The 21486-nt window shown below is 38.6% G+C and overlaps 1 protein-coding gene across 2 annotated transcripts in view; it reads left to right on the top strand.

The window, feature by feature from the left end:
* The window catches only part of STAT4 (signal transducer and activator of transcription 4), a 41306-nt gene extending 20360 nt beyond the window's left edge, over positions 1-20946 (top strand). Inside the window, exons 7-24 of one of the 2 annotated variants that reach the window (XM_048309755.1) lie at positions 1410-1495; positions 2136-2287; positions 3474-3632; positions 4585-4677; positions 5517-5576; positions 6366-6383; positions 6465-6558; positions 7439-7483; positions 9964-10047; positions 10306-10404; positions 11632-11767; positions 13129-13181; positions 13980-14074; positions 14636-14772; positions 15195-15386; positions 16595-16661; positions 17179-17287; positions 20607-20946. In XM_048309755.1, the coding sequence (XP_048165712.1) occupies positions 1410-1495; positions 2136-2287; positions 3474-3632; positions 4585-4677; positions 5517-5576; positions 6366-6383; positions 6465-6558; positions 7439-7483; positions 9964-10047; positions 10306-10404; positions 11632-11767; positions 13129-13181; positions 13980-14074; positions 14636-14772; positions 15195-15386; positions 16595-16661; positions 17179-17287; positions 20607-20642 (1715 nt within the window). In that variant the 3' untranslated portion in view covers positions 20643-20946. Of the gene's footprint in view, positions 1-1409; positions 1496-2135; positions 2288-3473; positions 3633-4584; positions 4678-5516; positions 5577-6365; positions 6384-6464; positions 6559-7438; positions 7484-9963; positions 10048-10305; positions 10405-11631; positions 11768-13128; positions 13182-13979; positions 14075-14635; positions 14773-15194; positions 15387-16594; positions 16662-17178; positions 17288-19380 lie in introns of both variants that reach the window. The other variant, XM_048309756.1, reaches the window with a different exon arrangement.
* The last annotated feature ends 540 nt before the right edge of the window (positions 20947-21486 follow it).

Raw genomic sequence — 21486 nt, 5'->3', positions numbered from 1 at the left:
TGGGGTTAAGAGGGTAAAGAGGATTGTGTTAAGAAAGTATAGTTATTTTGTATGGGTAAGCTGCATAATGGCACGTAAAGTAGTACGTTTCTTAATTTAAAGAACTTATTTTTCAATTTCCCCACCTTTTACGTGCCCCTTCTTTGGCAGAATGAGGAAGAGACACTTATTTCCCAGAGTTGTGCAAAACTGATTTTTCTAGCCTCTGACTTGGCTTTCTGTTCTTTTTTGACCACAGTGGTGATAACCAGCTGGTAAGCACTCTGAATGCATGTTTGACCAGCCTGTGATGGTTGAGATCGGCACGTGGCAACAGTCCTTGCATGATCTTTTTCAGAAAAGAAACTGGGGTCCACTTGTGTCTGCTCAGATATCTTTATATTATCTTCCTTTGAACATGCAAAGATACTGGGCTTGAAACGTCCGAGTCCTTAAGCACATCAATCCTAAATGTTGAAGGCTGGATATGACCCAGCAATCAGAAGAGTTGCCACAGTTTAATGAGTTTAGTTATCAGGCCAATCATAATTACTGACCACACAGATAACTGAAAGCTGCCCCACTTGCAAAATAAAACATGCTGACATGAATGACTTTCAGGGCTTAAAATTTCACTGCTCTGCTCCAGCACATCCAGCTTACAATGTGTGGGAGCAATTGCTGTGGCTGAGCTGCTGGTGGTTACTTGTCCACTTCTACTGAAACATCTACCCTAACTCACTAGGAAGGCATCAACCCAGAGCTTAGCAGACACACAGTTGGCACCGATTTCTTTTTTGAATGTAGCATGAAAGATGCAAAAGGTCGGGAAAAGTGAGGGTGGGGAAGAGCTGCATGTGTAAGAGCATGGGTGAGCTTAGGTACTCTTGAAACTAGTACATGATCCAGAGAAGGACAGAAGTTAGAGAGAGGGGGAAATGCCCAGCGATCAGTGCTCCTGGCTGCTGAAATTCCCCTGGCGATGAACATTTCATCTCTGTTTCAAATGCCTCTCAGCCAGACATTGTAATTCACATCAAGTCCAAAGAGCTTTAGCCTAACTGCTGACACCAAGAGTGCATTTGTGTGTACAGATCAATCATTGATCCAAGCCAGATGTACATAATACACAGGAGTATGCACAGGGATAAGAAATTTAGGGAACTCTGGGTATCATCTGCATGTTTTCTGCCTTTTCCTACCCCACATACACATCTACAGACAGGTAACATTACACCTTATGTTAAACTAGTACTAAAGTTAGTCCTTTCAAATGAAATATTCTGTTACATAATCTACCGATGTCCACAGTTTATTTTTTCACTAGTTCATGCTGCAGTCTGGACGTGGTTTTTTTCCTCTCCTCCCCTTATAAACAGGCACACACACCCACACATGTATTTATACTGATTTTTTTTCATCCCCTGCAGAGCAGAATGACAAAAACAGCGCCCTCATTAAACAGGAAATGTTGGCGTTGCAGGCAATGCTCAATACTTTGGACTACAAGAGAAAGGTTAGTGACAATATTTTGTCATTTGTGGTTAATCTGCTTTCTCCCCTTATTCCCACACCAAATACTCAAATGTGTATGTGTGCCTTTTTAAATTCTCATTTCAGAAGAACAGACAAATTACACAGGAATTAAAAATTTGCAAAATGTTTGGGTGGGTCTGAGTGATTTTGACTAAAAGCTAAGAAATTGTCAATTAAGTAACAGCTCAATGAAGGATATGGTTCTGCACACCTCAGGAGTGAAGCAAGGAGTCCGGGGGAGGGGGGGTGGGGGGAGGGGCGGGTTTATGATTAAATCAAGCAAACAAAAAACCAATGCATTTTATATGATGCAAAACAAAAGCAGAATTTCTTGAACTTGACAGAGCTTGCAAGTGTCAAAATATTGGAGATGTTATGTCCACAAAGAATGCAACAATCTTCCCTCCTACCCTCCCAAAAAAAAAAGTTTTACTGAAGAACAGTTCATAGAGATTTAGGATTAATGTACAATGGGTGATTAATCCTGTCACTGAAGCAATAGGAACTAAATATGGTTACTTTCAGAATAATTGAAAAAATTTAATAAGCACTTCATGATAATTGCTGAATTTTGCAGCTGTTGCCTGAGGTCAGTTTGTAACACCTTTCCTATTTTACAGGAAGTGCTCAGTAAAATAGGACGTGTGATCCATGAGATCGATATGCTGATGAGCAACATGCTGACTGAGGAGCTGCTGGACTGGAAGAGACGGCAGCAGATCGCCTGCATCGGGGGGCCCCTGCACGGTGGGCTCGATCAGCTCCAGAATTGGTAAACCTGCCTTGACCTTGTGTTTCCACTGAAAACCACAGGAAGTCTGCTACACTTGAAATGATCATTCCTTTAGATCAGCTGCAACAGCAGCAAATTCATCAGCAGCTAAGAAAGTAAATAACTAAAAGGTGCCAACTAAAAGTGATGCGGTGGGCAACACCCGCTATTCAGAATTAATGCCACGGTGAACTGCTGAGCCTGACTCGTGGCACTCACTCATTTTTGGGTTTGACAGTTCCTCCAGATACATGAGACACACTCTCTCCGGAGTTTTGCTTGAGTAAGAATGGTGCTGACTGAGTTTGTCATTGAAGACAGTGGGAGTTGTGTATAGGCAGGGGCTGGGTAGAAGCTTTATGCTTTGACTCACTCCTCCAGACTTCACACTGTGCAGGAATTGAATGGCAGTAGTCTCTGTGGTGGCAACTCTGAAGTGATTGCAAGTAAAAAGAAAATAGCATTATATTTGAAAGATAATGGACTCAGAGAATGTCAACATATCATGATCATTACTCTCCGATCGAAACTCTCATATGGAAAAGGTGAAGTAAATATTAAGAAGTAAAAAGGAAGGGAAATTACCAAAAAAAATTTAGGATTGAAAAAAAAAGTGGTTTTTTCCTTCTTTTTTTTTTTTTTTTTTTGGTTTAGGTTCTTTTTTTTTTACTGAAGTACTTTTTTTTCCAAGGAAGATGCTAAAAATAGCTTAAAAATGTAATTTTATACACACATACCCTATTGAACTGTTAGCAAGTGTGTTTGGATTTATTTTTCCTTACTGCTTTTACACTTCTTCAGTCTTGTTAACCTACTCATTTTGTATAAATATTATCATTTTAAAGAGTACATTTTGCAAAACTACTGGGCTGTAGGAAAGAATTAATGCTGGCACAAGAGCCCTGCTTGTACAACATCAGGACTGTGTATATATTTCTTCCAAATTGTCACAGACAGTGTTGTGTTGTTATGAAAATATCTGTCTTTGAAGATAAAGCAGGTGATTGGCCCAATGTATTTATAAACTCCTGTAAACAAAAGATGAATGGATGTGAGTTTGGGCAAAGCTGGAAAGTACCATTCAATACAAATTCTGATGTTCCTCAAGCAAGAACTTCAGTAGTTCTTTTGTTCTAAGAAACTGTTTACACAAAAGTTTGCAAACTAATTCTTTGTCTTGCTGTAGCTTTACGCTGTTGGCAGAGAGTCTCTTTCAAGTCAGAAGGCAACTAGAAAAGCTGGATGAACTCTTGATCAGGCTGACTTATGATGGGGACCCTATTCCTGTGCAAAGACCTCAGCTGCTGGAAAAAGTCAACTTTCTGCTCTACAACCTCTTCCGGAAGTGCGTGAGCCACTGCCAATGTACAGAACTTTACCTGAACTGGTACAACAGTGAGAACACACTGTTAAGAAGGAAAAAAAAAAAAGGAAAAGGAAAAAAGTTTGAATATCTGAGGATTTTAAGGTCCAGGTTCCTAATATAAGAAGTATGTACAGCTGTCATCAAAACTCATAGAAACTGAAGGTGCCAGGCAGCTTCTCATGAGTAGCATTTAAGGGTTTGTCATCAAGTTCTGACTCTAACTGCATGCTAGAAATCCCCTTATTTTAGGAGGAGTTACGTACATTCTGCTGAGAAAAGTTATGGGGTTTTGTGTTTGTAGGCTTGCTATTTTTTTTAAGGTAAATGTGTCTTGTCTTTCCTCTTACTCACCAAGATACTCTTCCTGCTGCCCTCCAACTCATCATTCTATTAATAGATAAAATATTATCATCATTTCTCTTGGTTTTTTTACTGGCTATACTAGATATATACCACAAGTGAGTCTCTGAAAGCAAAGTGTGTTCAATTGTTTGAGACATATATATATATATATATATGCGTGTGTGTGTATATATATATATATATAAATATATAAATTCAAATTATAGTTTAATTATGATAGTTTCATTTCCTTGGAGACATAGTGTATTTTCATACTCTGTTTCATGGTTCTGATAAAAGTTTAGAAGACCAAGACTTTAATCATCATTGTATGTTAGGACTATAGAATTTGGTGTGATTTTCAATGTATTCCAAGTATCTGTTCCTTAAAGGAACAATTTAAATGAAAATTAGACCACTGTATCATTTTGAGAACTGAGAGTTGGAATGCAGACCTCCCACTTCAGAATCTGTAGAGAAATAAGTCTTTAAGAGATACTAGCCCCATTCCCCCCTCTCCCCCCTAAAAAAACCCAGCTGTTTGTTCATACACATTCCTAAAAATACATTTGTTTCACTCCTCACACAGCTCCTTCGTGGTTGAAAGGCAGCCCTGCATGCCAACACATCCCCAGAGGCCAATGGTTCTCAAAACTTTAATACAGTTCACTGTTAAATTAAGGTAAGGGAAAAAATCTGATATAAAGTCCTTCATTTTTGTACAGTATTTTATCCTAGGAGAATCTAGAAAGCAAAGCAGACCAACTTGTGTTAAGGATCCTTTCAACTGCAGGGAGATTTTCTGGAATGGGGATATGAAGTCCACAGAATCTGTCATGCAGAACAAGTGGCAGCAAAGAGTAAAACATGAGGAAGAAAGGCACATTGTGGCTAAAGGTGGCACCTTCAGGGTTCTGTATGCATTGAATTCTTGTTCTAATGACTTTACAAACTGAATAAATAATGATCCATATCATACAAGCCAAAATCAGAATACTCAGAGAATACACAGAGGAAAGAGAAACTGCTGCATTTTGGGGGTCTCTGGTGAATCAGAGACAAGTTATTTCTCTCCCAGTAGCTCCTTGCCTGACTTTGTGAAAGAACAAAAATTGGAGAGGAACTCTCATTTCATTTCCACCTTGCAGCACAAAGTGCATGGAGGGTTGGGGGTGAGAAAAGGTACATGAAGGAAAGCCCACCACACAATCTGTGGTGCAGTTAGAGATCATACAAATCCATCTCCTAATTATTACTACTTTGGTGTCTCTCCAGACATTCCCTGAAACACATGCTAACTTTTCCACACACTTAGAGGGAGGGTAGGGCACCCACCACCAGTACAGCCCAGCTCCTCTTTCTGAGTATTCAAACCCTGTAAATTGTGTTATAATCCTAGGTGCCTAATCTGTTTTCAGATTATAATAATTTCTGATACTTGAATCTGGAGCAACTAGTCTGGTGTTTTCTGGTGAGACATTTATTCTGTTAATATTCACTCTCTCATTTTCTGTTTTGAAGGTTGCTAATTAAATTGCCAGAGCTGAACTACCAGATCAGAGTGAAAGCAACTATTGACAAGTAAGAAACTTAAAAGTGAAGATATTCTCTTTCTCCCTACAGAGACAACACAGTTTTTTTCAGTGGCTACCCTATCTGATTATAAAACTGCTTTTAAAAGGAAAAGAAAAAAAAAATTAAAACCCCCCACCAGTTAAAAGATCAGAGTAACACTTCCTTTTTATGTGGATGATGTCTTTTTTTAAAACAAAGCTGTTAAGTCTAATTGATGTTTTCAAATTGGAGGCAAGAAATCCATTTAAGATTTGTCTCAAGACTTAGAAAAAATTCATCATTGTGTGATACAGCAGCATCACACAAAAACTTGAAATCAAACTGTGTTGCATTTATGGGATAGTTAGGTTTGAAATACCTCCGCTCTCACCATGCTCCATCCCCAGCCCTCAGTACAGCTACCTCCCTCTTTCTGCTTGTTGTGCTTCTGCAAGCCCTTAAAAAACACCTTGACTGCATGGACCTACTGCATGTTGGCCTACAAGAAAGAAGGAAAACACCTAGTGAGGAGGGAGCAAGAGAGAAGCCAGGGCTGTTTCTCTAAAAAGCCGCGTACTGTCTGATAATAAAGAGCAAGATAAAATACACTGCCTACATATGGCCAGATGCAAAACTCTAAATGGACAGTATGAATTTCAGTTCTTCAGTTTAAAAACTGTAGTTGTGTTGTCAATGCAAACCAACTTCGACCAGGCAAAATCTACCATCTGAGATATGCTTCTCAGTACAAGTCATGGCTTACATATTTACTGATTCACAATCTGTTTCCTCTCCCCCACCCCTCTTCTCTTCTAGGAATGTTTCAACTGTAAGGTAAGACAATAAAAGTACCACATTTATTAAATTTTTCCAATACAATGGTATTTGAGTACATAAGTGAAATGTCCTCCCCAGTAACCGGAGGTTCGTTCTGTGTGGAACGCACGTGAAAGCCATGAACATGGATGAGTCTGCAAATGGAAGCCTGTCAGTAGAATTTCGACATTTGGTAGGTTTGACTGCTTTTTTATTGTTGTGTACTTCTGGTAGAGAAATATAAGATTCTTTGGAAGCTGTGGAGGGAGAACTGTATTACTGTCAATGCCACACTCATTTTCTTTCTGCTTATACAGGAAGTTTACTCCTAGAACCTCTTTATGCCATTCCATACCTTATCCATTCCATAAAATAAGACTATATATTTTCACAGAAATGACAAAGCAAACCCTAATTACCACCAGAAAAGGAAAGACTAATCATGCTGAATTAAAAAGCTTCTCAGAAACTGAGTTTGGTTAAAAAAAACCCAAAACACCAAACCAACAACAAAAAAAACCCAAACAGAAAAACCCAACACACAGAACAAACAGACAAAAACCCTAAACCACACCACAATTTTCTAGGGGAAATAGAATTGAATGCTTGAAATCTATCGGAAATTAATGCCTGTGATAACAGCCTTGTGAGAGACTAGAGTACTGCTTCTGTGACTTCTCTGAGAGCCCCGTGAGTCCTGCTTTCTGACTAACACTCCCTTGCCTGTGGTATTTTTGGGGCTTAACCACAGATGCAGTACCTTGGTGTAGTTTTGCAAAAGGAGATTGAGATCAATGGTCTTTAGCGCTTTTTTGTGTTATACACTTGGCAAGCACCCTAATTAATGCTTTGTTACATTCATTTAGTTTCTTAAAAATTCTTTTAAAATATCAAAAGACCCTCACTGAATAGAATTTTGAGGTGTAGTGTCAAGAGACTTATGAAGACTTCATTTGTATATTGCAAATAAAATCTTATTATAACTAAAAACATCCTGGTTACAAATTATGTTCTTTATATGTACTTCTGTCTGTAGTCTCTCTGACACATAAATATTGCTTTGCTTTATACAGCAACCCAAAGAAATGAAAACAAGCGCTGGAAGCAAAGGAAATGAGGTTTGTGCATTTATTTTACATGTTGTTTTTGCCTACTCTCACAAGTATTTCATATTTGATTTTATTTAAATCAAAGAGCTGTTAGATTCTGAAATACGTACTAGGTACAGGATCCAATTATTATGTTAGTATAAGTATAATGAGAACTGGTGGGAATGACTCAAATTGTAATTGCATGCCTTAAGTTTGTATATTGAAAAAGTTACAATAGAAGGTGGAGAGTAATAATCCAAATTTGTGCATTCCTCTCAAAGGTTACCTTTTTGGTCATTTATATTTTGGAAAAAAAACCCAAACCAAATAATAATGAAATAATTATTTCCTATAGGAAAGGTCCTTTAAATATATGTTTTACTGGCCAGGTTCACAGCTGAAGTCAGGATGTCATTATTTTTGCATCAAATGGATTTGCTGCCTCATCCAGGACCAAAAATGTGCTTCATTTACTGACACTCATCCCAGCCTGGTCGTAGGTTCCCCTCTCGTGGTGACTCTGTGTATGGCACGAAAGCGCTAAAACCAACAACTGAGGGTAAAGTTGAATTAGCAAGCTAAAAAAACCCAAAAAAACATATATATATATATACGTATATATGTATATGTATATATAAAATCACTCATATCACAGCCCACATAGCTGTAGTTTTATAAGCACAACAGTTATTTGAAGTAGTCTTTAAGTACAAAGTAAAAGGTATGATCAACATGAAGAATTTTACCAAAACCTAGAGCAGGAGATACTTGTTCCTGTTTCACACACATTTCTGAACAGAACAACTCACAACCCGATTAGCAAGACTGAAACTCCAGGCTCACCTCCCAGTTACTTTGCTATTTACAAAATCACTGACATCACAACAAGCAAATGCAAAAATGTAGGTTAAGAAATGCTGGCACTCTACTTCTGGCAGCATTTTCCTCCCCCTTCCACACATTGTGCCTTTAAAACTATCTAAAGCTATCATAGGTCTGTGGAGAATTAGGACAACTGGACTGTGACCTGGCTCACTGCTGATTTCCTCAAACAGAGCCTCTCCTTGGTCAAGTCAGTCTGTGAAAGTGGTTATTAGCAGAACAAGAGTTGGGATTTTCTTTGTTAACAGCAACTATAATACTTTCAAAACTAGGTTTGTTATAAGACATTCAGTTTGCTAAAAGTGTAGTTAAACATAATTGGCCTCATTAAAAAAGTGGAAGTTCTCTATTTTAGATTTGTCCTTTCATGCAGATGTACCTTTTTGCCTAGATGATTTTTCCATGAGAAAAATTTGTTTCTGCAAAATCATAATGAGGGGAAGAAGGGTGGTTTCACCAACCCTTTTCAACTTTGTATCAGTAATACAGGTTGAGCTGGATTGATTTAACCTGTATTAAAACATCTGAGCTCATTTGATGGATGAGTGTTCCATGTAAAAGCCTTCAGGTCTAAGCTGGATTTTCCCTTTGCAAGGCAGATTTATTATTCAGATGCCTAAGGATCTCCTGTGGTCTCAATTCCTCATTTATTCAGTGTCTTTTATTGCAGTGGCTTGTACATATCCTGGAGGAGGTGCTCCATGGGAAAGATAAGGCCACGAGGTCCTCTGCCAAGAAATAGTTTTATTTTACATTGACTGAAAGCAGAATATTTCAATACGGGAAAGCATTTTGATTTGCAACTTTTAATTTCTTTTTTTAAAAGACAAGTCCAACAAAACAAACGCATGATGGGGAGGGAAAGACCAACAACAAAGAAAACAGGAAGAGGAGAAATATATTTTTATGCTTTGAGTTCTGGGGATGGAAATGTATTTCGAAAGACCTGTTTCCTAAGGGGCAGAGATTTGGATTTTTACAGAGCTATGCTGGTTTGTAATCAACAAACGCTTGTACTACAAACTTCAATCAATGATGACAAACAGATTTTATTTTTTTTTCCATCCAAGAAAAGCTTGGGGTTTTAATACCAGATTTACTTTGGATTAATGATGTAGGTCTCTACTCCTTCAACTAGTACCATCTCAGTACACACAGCAAACCTGGATGAAGGCCTAGTTGTCTTTAAAGCTGTGGCTATTGACTTTGTTTCTAGTTTGTTTCTCCTTGAAGTTGAACATGTCTGTTCAAAGTCAAATTGTCAATCAGTAAGGAAACTTTAGGAAAAGGAAAGTTGGCGACAGCCTTTATCAGACACACAAAATTATCTGTTAACTTCTTGTGTGCAAATCTGTGTTTAAAAGTACCATTTTAGAAAAAGTTAAAAGTTTGGAAGTACTCTTTTAACAATATTCAGGGTTTTTTAGATTCATCAGAAAAAATACCAAGCTTCTGGACTAATGTAATGTTATAGTTGAACAAACAAATTGTTTCCTTCACTTCCTTTTTTTCCTGTTCTGCTTATGTATTTGATATGAGTTTTCTTTCCAAGTGTGACCTCAGCAGCTGGATCACTAAAACACCAACTGTGCACTCACAGCTTTAAAACCTCCTTACTCCCTCAGGGCCCTCACATGGTGACCGAGGAACTGCACTCCATCAGCTTTGAAACACAGGTCTGCCTGTACGGATTGACCATAAATTTGGAAGTGAGTATTCGAGACAGATTTTCTGGGGCAAGAGTAAAAGGCATTTTCCGGCAGTTCATAGAAGAACAACTGTGTTGGGCCAGACCACAGGTCTGCCTATCCTCGGTGAGGCCCTCAGCAGTAACCACAAGATTTTCAGAACTTCTGGAAAATAAGTCTATGCTTTGGGAAGAAAGAGAGGCTAAAACACCAAAGCACAGCACAGCACTAATACTTTCCTCAGCAGCATTTACACACTGCATTCATTCTCTCTACCAGACCAGCTCTTTGCCTGTGGTGATGATTTCCAATGTCAGCCAACTGCCCAATGCCTGGGCCTCTATTATTTGGTACAATCTGTCAACCAACGATCCTCAGGTAGGTCCTCAGTATATAAATACCAACTTCCTGCATCTTCACATTTGTGTTATTTGGTTACTAAATACATTAAGTATAAAAAAGATGTGTTTCGCTCTTGAACTGGCCTTACTTTTTTTCACAATACGCTGTTATCAACATCACACTTTAATCTTGTCCTCTTTATCTTTCTTTCCCAGATATAAAACCACATGCACACTTAGCTTTCCTTTTTGTAGCCTAAAGTAGTTCTTAAACTAAGGAAAGGTGACAGCCCTTCTCCACAACTTCTCTAACTTCTGTAGTTTGATTTTATCTTTCTTGGGTGTGGCTGACTAAAACTAGAGCTGTTAGAAGATAATTCTACCAGTACAACTCCAAACCATGAAAGCAGGCATATAGGTGAGTCTCTAATGTACTTAAGTGCTGCTTTCCACCACGGATTTTATAGGAACTTGTGCTTTCTGTGGAGAAGATTATAAATGTTAAGTAGCAGCTTCTCGTGGCTCTAACCCTGAGCAAAGGCAGAATCATTCTTTCTAAGGCTCCAGCTGTCTCAGCACATATTTTAGATTCAGTCACTGTTACTGTATTTGCAGATTGTGGAACAGTGCTGTCAATGGCTCTCAGGCTTTCAGCTGGGCATTAATGCAGTCACATGGATACTCGGAGGAGGGAAAGGGTCAGACACTCCACCATGGTGGCAGGCCAGCAGACCAGCAGGCTGGACTGCATTATCACTCTGTGATACTCCAAAGAGTTTTTGCACAGTCTTCAGTATGTCCATGGTGTGTACAATCCAAAAAAAACAAATGAAAAAACTAAGATAAGCCAAATGATTCAACAGCACATCACCATATCAGTATGTAATGGTTTAAGGTTTCCATGCGCTAAACATTAAAATATAGTGATAATATCTAGATTTTTCAGGCAGGATTTAAGCATATTTTCATTGTCTTTACACAGGACACTACTAGAAGCATAGCAAGGTATTTTAGCATCCGAGATGCACACAGAGACTTAGGCTCTCTCTAGGAGTGCCGCCCTACAACTCTTCTCAGGCACCCCACTGGACCTTGCTGGGTGCCTGCAGGTGGGAGGGCCCACAGATGTTTGCCCCAATGCTTCCCCACACACAGAGCTGACTTTCAACACTTCCAGATTCTGCTCAAGTACTTGCAGCCTCCTGTTACAGCCTGATACGTATTTCATGGCTGCTATCTAAACAATGCATTCATTCTGTTGCAGAATTTGTCTTTCTTCAACAACCCCCCTGCTGCCACTTTAAGCCAGCTCTTAGAAGTACTGAGCTGGCAATTTTCATCATACGTAGGTCGTGGACTCAATTCTGAACAGCTCAACATGCTGGCAGAGAAACTTACGGGTAAGTGTGTAGAAATACACAGACTTTATTTGCTTTGGGGTTTATATTTGATGGCTACAGGTAAGGGCTTTAAGCACCTGTTGTGGTTTAGCACCAGCTGGCAACTAAGCCTCACACAGCCACTCACTCACTCACTCCCCCAGAGTGAGATGGGGAGAGAATTGGAAGGGTAAAAGTAGGAAAACTCATGGTCAAGATAAAGACAGTTTAACAGGTAAAGCAAAAGCCACACATGCACACAAGGCAAACTAGGAATTCATTCACTACTTCCCATCTGCAGGCAAGTGTTCAGCCTGGAAATCAGGGCTGGATCCATCATGTGTAAGAGTTACTTGGGAAGACACATGCAATCATCCCAAACATCCCCTCCTTCTTCCTCCTTCCCCCTAGTTTGAGCATGTCATGATATGGTGCAGAATATTCTTTTGGTCAGTTAGGATCAGCTGTCCCAGCTATGTCCTCTCCCAACTTCTCAGCACTCACAGCCCCTTTGCTCATGGGGTGGGGTGAGAGGCAGAAAAGACCTTGACAGTGTGTAAGCCCTGCTAGGCAAGAACTAAAACATCCCTGTATTACCAACACTGTTTCCAGCACAAGTCCAAAACACACTGGCTACTGTGAAGAAAATGAACTCTACCCCAGCCAAAACCAGCACGTCATGACCTCCACTTCCAGGGCTGATGTCAAAAATGTCACAATGACATTTTTTTTCTTTAAAGAAAAGCAGGCATCAGCTTATTCTTATCACAAAGTAATTCAACTTTCAACTTCCAGGCTGCTCAACTGAAGGAAGAGGGCATCAAAGTCACACTGAACTGTGATGTTATTTTTCTTCCTTAGCAATTATCTCTTACATCTGAAATCAAAAGGAAGTATTTTTGCTTGCTTATGAGGTTTGGTTTGGGGTTTGTTTCATTTTAAGTACCTGTCCTTGTGGGTCTGTTCACTTCTGGGACCTCACCAGAGATGCTTCACTGGTGTCAGCACAGCAAAGAGGCCCTGTAACCTCAGTGAGATGAACTGTTGACTACTCTGAGACCCAAGTGTGCCCCAGAAGGGAGAGGCCTTGGGGAAAACTGAGAAGTAACATTTAGGCTAAAAACTGAAACTGAGCATGTAGAGTTGCAGACACCAAGTCACGGGCTGCTTTAGGCAAGTATTCCCAAAACTACAATTATCACCTGCTTCATAAAAATACAGAAAAGCAGATCTACAGTCCCTTAGCATGCCCCTATCCCTCCCTCCCCAAGTCTGTATGTACTGTACTTCTCCCCTCACCCACCTATACAGATATCAAGCTATATCTATTTCATAACTTCAGAATAATACATGCACCATTTGGGCTTTTTTTTTTCTTTCAGGGCAACAAGTCAGTTACAATGATTATCAACTATCCTGGGCAAAGTTCTGCAAGGTACTGTTCCAAAAGTAAAACTAGACTCTTATGTCTCATAACACCCACAGCCATGCCTATCTCTGTTTCCCTGATGCTACTGATAAGATTCTCATTTGCCATATGTGGGACTTACAGCTCAGCACAATCACATCCCTTGTAAAAATTTAACTAGGAAAATAACACTTCCAGAAGCGTAAAGCTTGGGATTAGGGATCTAGTTAGATATATTGCTACAGATATCAGAAACTGCCATTTTAGTGTGCCTAACATATTTCTGTAAATGATCAGTTGAAAGTCTTATCAAAGCATGTAATATATTTTCTGTAAAGCATAGGTACTATTTTTTGTATGCTCAGTTTTGACCTAAATTATTCCAAGACAGTCAATATATGCAATAACTTTGATGAGGAACAGAGAATGTATTGATAAAGAAGGGTAAGCTCGTTTAATTCTCATTAACTACATTATTTAAACAAGAACAGAAGCTTGGAAGGAAGTTCAACTTTCTCATCTTCATTTCATTCAAACGTGATTTTCTAACTAGGAAGAAACAACAGATGTGATTTTTTTTTTTCCTTGAAAAATGAGGTGCTTCCAATGCATATCTTAAAAATCAGTTGGTTTTATGTCAGGTTGAAAGAGAAATGTTACTCAAAACCACAGCTCAAGTTGTCATTCTCACTTGAGCAAAGTAGCTTATTCTTAAGAAACTGAGAAGAAACTATGTCATGTGAACGTTGGGTAACATCACTCTCATGATTCTCTTCTTGTGTGTGTTGGTTTTGTTTGTGTTTTGTGGTTGTTTTTAACCGTTAGGAGCATTTGCCTGGGAAGTCTTTTACCTTTTGGGTTTGGCTTGAAGCAATCCTGGACTTGATTAAAAAACACATTCTTCCTCTTTGGATTGATGGGTGAGCAAGAAGGGAACTGCTGTATATTGGTCTCTCTCCGCTTTTTCTCTGTCCTTCACTAATCTCAGTTTTAGCTATGCAGAGGAGTATTTGCAATGAGTTTAATACTTCTCCCTTCTCCCATTTACAGCTTTTGGAAATTTTTGCCAAAGGGGAACAACACTGAATCCCTTAGAAATGCAGGTTTAGATCTGTTCTTCAGTTCTGTCTATGCAGTTAAGTACTGGGATAAATTTCACCAGTTTCATAGTACTTTGAGCTCAATGCCATGCTCCACATGTAAATCACACAAAGCTTAGGTCACAGTCTCTAGGCCTTATAAAGCTTTGTAACCACATTTTGGAAACCTGTATAAAGTCTGGCCAGATCAAGGCCAGGCTGAATAGAGCTCTGGGCAATCCAGTCTGGTGAAAGATGTCCCTGTCCACAGCAGGGGGTTTGGAACCAGGTGAACTTTAAGGTCCCTTCGAACCCAGGCCCTTCTATGATTCTACACATTGCCCAGATGGAAGTCTGTATTTTTTTCCAAAAGTAAACCCATGATTTCCTGTTATACCTCAGGTACATAATGGGATTTGTAAGCAAAGAAAAGGAGCGAATTCTGCTGAAAGACAAGACACCAGGAACATTTTTATTAAGGTTTAGTGAGAGCAATCTGGGTGGAATTACCTTTACTTGGGTGGATCAGCTAGAAAATGGTAAGTATAATTTAAAAGAAAAAAAACCAAAAAAAACCAACCAAACAAAAACCAACCCAAACTCGGCAATATACCTGCAATACTGGAGTCACGTTTTGTTTGGTTTGAAAGTAAAATTCACATATATCATGTCATAGTATGGTTTTGGACAAGATACAAGTATCACAATTTCTCAAACACAAACCAAAACTCTGACATTCCACCTCTGAGTTCTTTATATTAACAAAGCTCTCTATGAGGTGTATCTGCTTACTGCAGACCTTAGATTTGTTTCCAAATATGCCAAAATTATATATTGAAAGATACTAACGTAGGTAAGAACAGGTAAAGCCTATGCAAGTGTAAACCTCAAAAGAAAGGCTAAAGTGTGTTCCAGCTGCAGATGCTGATCTACAGGTGATGGTGCCTTTGTGTTTTTGCAGGAGATGTAACATTTCACTCGGTGGAACCCTATAACAAAGGTCGCTTATCTGCCCTGCCTTTTGCCGACATACTACGCGATTACAAAGTTATTATGGCAGACAACGTTCCTGAAAACCCTCTGAAGTACCTGTATCCAGATATCCCCAAAGATAAGGCCTTTGGCAAACACTACAGCTGTCAGCCAAATGAAGGTTGGGCTCCACTTCTCTATTTACCCTTTCTGCACAGCAGCTGCAAAGTCAAGAGGCAATTTTAGGAATGTAGAAAGAGGAGGGAGAGAACAGATTAAGATGCCTCCTTTAATAGTCATCTTCAAGAGAACTATTTTAACATGTGTCTATCATTTAGACAGCTTCATTTTGCAAATACATCCCTAGTCTTAGAGGTTGCAGTAGAGGTGATGAAAATATTTCTAAAAAGTTAAGAAATTGATTTTTTTTTTCCTGACTGATGCATCACAAAATTCAGTGCTGGGGTGTTCAAAGGAGAGGAAACTGAAAAGTCATCCTGCTTATCGGCTTCATAGTTGTGTTATACTGTAGCATGCTGTTTCTTTAATTTCAAGAAAACTCAGTATTTCCCAAACAGCTTGGAAGCCCTACTTTGTTTCATTTCATCCAATGGAACCTCATTAAAAAAGGTAATTTATCTGCACCACCTTTTCCCAATACACCGCACAATTACAAAGTTATTATGGCAGACAATGTCCCTAAAAACCCCTGGCAACTGCACTGGAAAATGCAAAAAAGGATGGTTCCAAATATGTTCAGGCCCACGTTCTTTTTTGTCCAAGTTACGTTTTTAGATCAAATTCATTCTCGCTTAAAGAAAGCCCTCAAACCCTTAATTTTTTAATAGATAAAACACATTCTTCTAGAATTTCAGTATCAAGGGTTACAGTTCCATTTGAACTCAAATTCCTACACAACTCAAAAATATTTGGAGGCTACAGGTTTTTTTCTCCCTCTTCATTTTAACTCAGTGGACTTTGCCTAATGCTCCAATCCTCTAAAATCTTACATATATGCTTAATTTCATGCAAAAGACATTGCTGAAGCTGTATCTGTAGAGACAGAGCTCCAAGCATTTGCAGAACTGAAATGTGGAGGCTCAGAGTACCAGACTTAAAGAATTGTGTATTTGCTTTGAAGGCCTAAGGAAATCTCTTTCATCGGTTGTGGTATTGTATTGTGATTCATATCAAGAGAGCACAGACAATTCTATGACTAAGACCTGAACTCAAGGACTAATCTCAGGAATTCTCCTCACTTTTATGGCTATTTATTTATGCAGGGATTTTTCAATTTATTATTGTCTGCAGCACTTCAAGCAAATAATCAATTTCAAATAGATAATAAAATGACTCAACAATATTTAATTTATTTACTATTTATTCTAGTCTCAAAGCCCTCAGATGGAGGAGGGAAAGGTTATGTTCCTTCTGTATTTATCCCAGTCTCCAAAATGTAAGTATCCTCACAAGTGTGTCACACTTCAACTGTTTTTTTTTTTTACTTAATTTACATCCCATTTCAGAGTTTCCCCTGCTTCCCTTCCCCAAACTATTTGAAAATAGTTTGGCATAGAAACACAAGGCCAAGGACTGCTAAACACAAGAAAGGGACATAAAAAACTTTGCCTGCATGGTGCTTTTCCCATTCATGTGGCAAAACATTTGTAAAAAGTGAATGCAGATTTCATGGTACTCTGATCTACTTATCTTTCACTGTCTCCTTTTTCTCTCCAGCAGCTGGTATTAAGGCCAAGGAAAAAGAGGATAAACATGATTCTATCTCCTACATTTTTAAGTGTATACCAGGTTGTTGGCATGTGCTTGCAGGGCCACCAGCAAGCCTGAGTACAGGGTTAACAGACTTAAAAAACATTCACCATACTCCACTGATATGCATAAAGTTAGAGGGATTTAAGTTCTTTCTAAGATTATTTTTGTATATTTTTTGTTTGCTTATTTTTTCTTTTTAGCTTAAATGATTCTACAGAACCACATTCCCCATCAGATCTTCTTCCAATGTCTCCAAGCGTTTATGCTGTTCTGAGAGAACACCTGAGTCCCACAGCCATTGAAACTGCTGTAAGTTGTAGACTTTCCCATTCGTAAGTAAATATTAAGCAAACAGGATGTGTCCAGCACAGATGCTGGTTAACAAAATGCTGCTTGCACAATTGTGAAAGAATCACAGCTCTTTCTTCAATTGCTGCACTACATTCTGAAACAATGGTGCAGATATTTCCTATTCTAAATGGTGCAGGATACTGCAAGCATCTTGAAAGCACTGGAATTACCTGACATGCTGGCCAATGAACCATGAATGTCAGAACACAAAGATCCCAGAGTTCTTGCACAAAAGAAGGCTTTACACTGACAAATACATGTAATTTATACTAACTCTCTAGACAGCACAAAGGCCTGGACTTGCTCAGGGGAGCTGCCCAGGGAACACAGTAATTTCCCATTCAGCAAACTTGCACAACTTTTTAATGCTGCAAGTTTTTACATGGGGTTTCAAAGTGCAAAATTAAAAGTCAACTAAAACACTTTCAGCAAAGAAAAGTAGTATTAACTTAGTATATAGAAAGATTAGGAAAATACTCTGTGAACATTGTATTAAAAAAAAAATTCCTCCTTTCCTTATTGACTAGAAAATGTGTTCAGAATCATCATGGCTCAGAGTCTTTAGAGTAATGAGCCGGGTGGGGATTTGTCCAGCAGGCTTTTCTTAGGAAACACAGCAGTGGTTTGGCTCTAGCAGCTTTAGAAGAAAATCTCCTTTTTAAATACTAGCCCTTAACCTTCTGCATATTCAATGATTTATGATCTTAAAATGGTTATGTATTTAAAAGCCTGCCAACTCCCCTTTAAATGCCTCTCTGTAAACACTCTTCCTTACCCACAAACAGAACAAAACGAAACCAGAATCCTTCCTGACTGTCAATGATTGGAAGTACAGTTAGACTTTACATATAAATAGATGAGTTCTTTAATACATCAAGCTGAAGAACTGCTCAAGAGCAAAATATCTTTTTATTCTTCACTTTTTTCTCCAATAGCACTCGTGACAAACTAGTTCTTTAGCTGAAAATGAAATAACCAGCTTGAATTAAAATTCTGCATTAAAACCTACTCCACCCAATCCAAGACATGTCACCTTTCATTTCTATTGTGGTGTATAACATGTGGAAATGGTTCTGACCTCCTCAACTGCCTTTCTGAACTATGCACGCATTTGCTTTCCTGAAGTTTCGGCAGAGTAAATAGTTGGATTCACTTTCGTTTAACATCAGGCTCCAAACATTTTTGGTTTCTTCTTGCAGGCACAGTAAATCTCAAACCATCTCTATTCAGAGCTTCAAAATAAGCTGTGACCATGGCCATTGTTTAGGGCCTGGTGGCAAACTGCAAAAGTTAAATACAGTCATGTGGGTTTTAAAGGTATCAAGACAAGTGGTTCAGTGCTGCTAGATGGTGATACTTCTATAGGCTCTTACTAGGAAGGTTTTCAAGCTCTGCTAAAAATTTCATGAGAAAAAGAGTTCTAGAAGATTTTAAAAGAATTCCTTCCTTGCTTTTTCCATTCTATTTACCTTCCTAAACGGAAATGAGGAAAATATGGAGGCTTTTTATTTATCACCCCAAATTCACACAACAATCTACCCTGCTGAAGAGCTGGCTAAGTACAGCAAGTACACAATCTGCACTATTAAAGCAATACTTTTTCTCCATGAAATGCCAATAAAAAAGCACCATGTGAGATACAGAAAACAAGAGTGAAATCTGCAGCAGGACAAAATATCCTGCAACTCACTAACTCAGTCTTAGCATACTTTCTGCAGCCTTGCTGAATTCCCTTCTATCCTCCCATCCAGCTTCCCTTGCCCGTCAAAAACAACAAGACTCCAGGAAGAACCCTGCAATACATATCCACAGGCCACAACAACAAAAGTTCATATAAAAAGAAATACTATGCTTATTCCTATTGCAACTGTTTCCCACACAGTGTTTTCTAAAGAGTATCCCTCTATTCTATATATAACTAGAAACAAGATTCTCACATTGTCAAAGTGAGGCTATAGTTACCTTGAGCCAGAGAAGGTTTCATCTGCAGTTACTTTTGAAGGAACAGCTGTGAGTACCATGAGACTAATCTTTTCCTTCTTTTCTTCTAGCTGAGTTCTCCTTACTCCACTGACTGAAGTTCACATACTGGAAAAATTAGTAATCATGTGAACACTGGATGGGTTAAAGAAGTCATAATTTTTTTTTCCTGTCACCTCTGAAAACTAGCTTTTCCTGGAAATCATTTTGTTATTCTTAGGCATCTTTCTGTTATCAATAACACACAAACAAGGAATTTTCTCCCTAGGAATTCAAATAGCCTTATGCAAGTCAGATTTGCTGTTGTCACTGAAAAAATACCAAATTCTTTCTGGCTTGGAAATCATTTGACTTCAGTGGGGTGCCAGCAGAGATAAGTTTTACATGCTAATTTAACTAATTTCCATAGAATTGCTGTAAATATGAGAGCATAAGAATAAAATGTTTTGCTTCTGAAAACAGTGTATAAAGATACCTAAAGACATTAATATGTTTGGAGAAATTAGGATTTATTATGTTAAATACTTTCTGCTTAATCATAATCTTGTGGACCACTGATTTAGATACTGTTTCAAAGCAAAGATTCTCATTCCCCTGACTTTGAATGTTCCAGAGGTGTCTGAGGTTTGCTTTTCTCCAAAGATGAATTGCCTTCAGCAGAGATTTTTATCTGATGCCGCATCAGAAGTTGTGGAAGGCGGGTAGTCAAGGCTGGGGAGAGAAAGGAGTTCCACAAAGGAAGCAGACACAAAACTTGTGGTGTTTAAAAGGCTGTCTCCATTTCACCACTGGAAGAGAGAGTTAGTAAAACTTCCCCCTCTCGCAAAATAGTTGCAGAAGTAAATCTATTTGGGCAGAAAGTACTGTCAGAAAATCTACACATAAAAAATCCTGACCTGACACAGTTTGGATACTAACTGGTCAACGCCACCAGGGAGGCAGTTTTAAAAAAACAGTTACTGAAGAGCTGCAGCATTTGCTGACCACCTGGCAATTTGTGCTGCATGACAGGATATTATGTGCCTGTCACAGGCTCATTTAATAAGCAGGACAACTAGTTTTTGTAAAAATGGTAAATTTTTTAATACTCTTTTTTTCTTTCAGGCATGTTTACTGCTGAGTTTGGGTTGTTTGGTTTTGTTGTTATGGTTTTATGAATAATAAAGAGACAACTACAAGGCCACTGTATTTCACAAATGCAGGCTCAATCAAGACCTAAGTCTTGCCCGCAGAATACTTGGTTAATGCATGCTTAAAATACAAGCCCTTGAATGTTTGCACCTTACTGCTTTCTCAGGCAGGTATAAATGAGACATCTGAGATGAAAACATAACCTCCTTGAATCAGGAAGACATGGATTGGACTTCCAATTCTCCTTTCACCCATGCTACTTACCTTAGTTGAAAGCGAGTGAGCAGAAGCAGAGTAATGGGATATTTTTGTGATACAAAGAAGTAGATTTCAAAGAAACAACACATCTCTGTTCATTAGCCTGAGTGACTTAAAGTGAGTTGCACATACGTTCAGAAAGCATCGTGTATAAAATAAAAAACAAGAGCAATTCTGTATATAGCATGGTAATATCTGTAATTTATATAACCAGCATGAATAAAATCAGATTTTGGCTTCAAGTTGCATACCCAGACCTCTGTGGATTTTTTTCAAGGCACAACAAAAATAGTCTTGCTGCCTTTTTGTTGACCTTAAACTGAGCTACAAGCAGTAACAGACTTCTAAAGCAGCAAACATTCCTCTCACATCAGCTCTTGCATGTCTTTCCATTCTAACCTCTTCTCACAATCTTAATACAAACAAAACAGGGGATGGCCTATATTTTTGACCATCTAAAGTTCATGAGAAGTATAGCAAGAAAAGATCAGATATGGCATGAGAAACAGTCTCCTCTCTCCTTCTTCCCTGCTCCCCATGCAAGGCAACCCTTCGACTCTCAAGTATTAACTTCAGCCCAATAAAACTGGTGTTCCTGAACAGCATTGTGGATCACGTTTTGGCAGGACAGTTTCTGCTATTGCTTCAGAACAGATTTTTGCAGAGGGTAGGCTTAACATTTCATTGAAAAGCACATGACTTGAAATCATTTCACTGTTTTAAAGGAACACTGGAATAATTTCCTGTAGGATGAATATATACAGCCCAAGCCTCCTTCCATTAAAAAA

Source organism: Corvus hawaiiensis, chromosome 7, assembly GCF_020740725.1.
Source record: "Corvus hawaiiensis isolate bCorHaw1 chromosome 7, bCorHaw1.pri.cur, whole genome shotgun sequence".
NCBI lineage: Eukaryota > Metazoa > Chordata > Aves > Passeriformes > Corvidae > Corvus > Corvus hawaiiensis.
The sequence above is the reverse complement of the archived record's forward strand: the minus strand, read 5'-3'. Positions and strand labels throughout refer to the sequence as shown.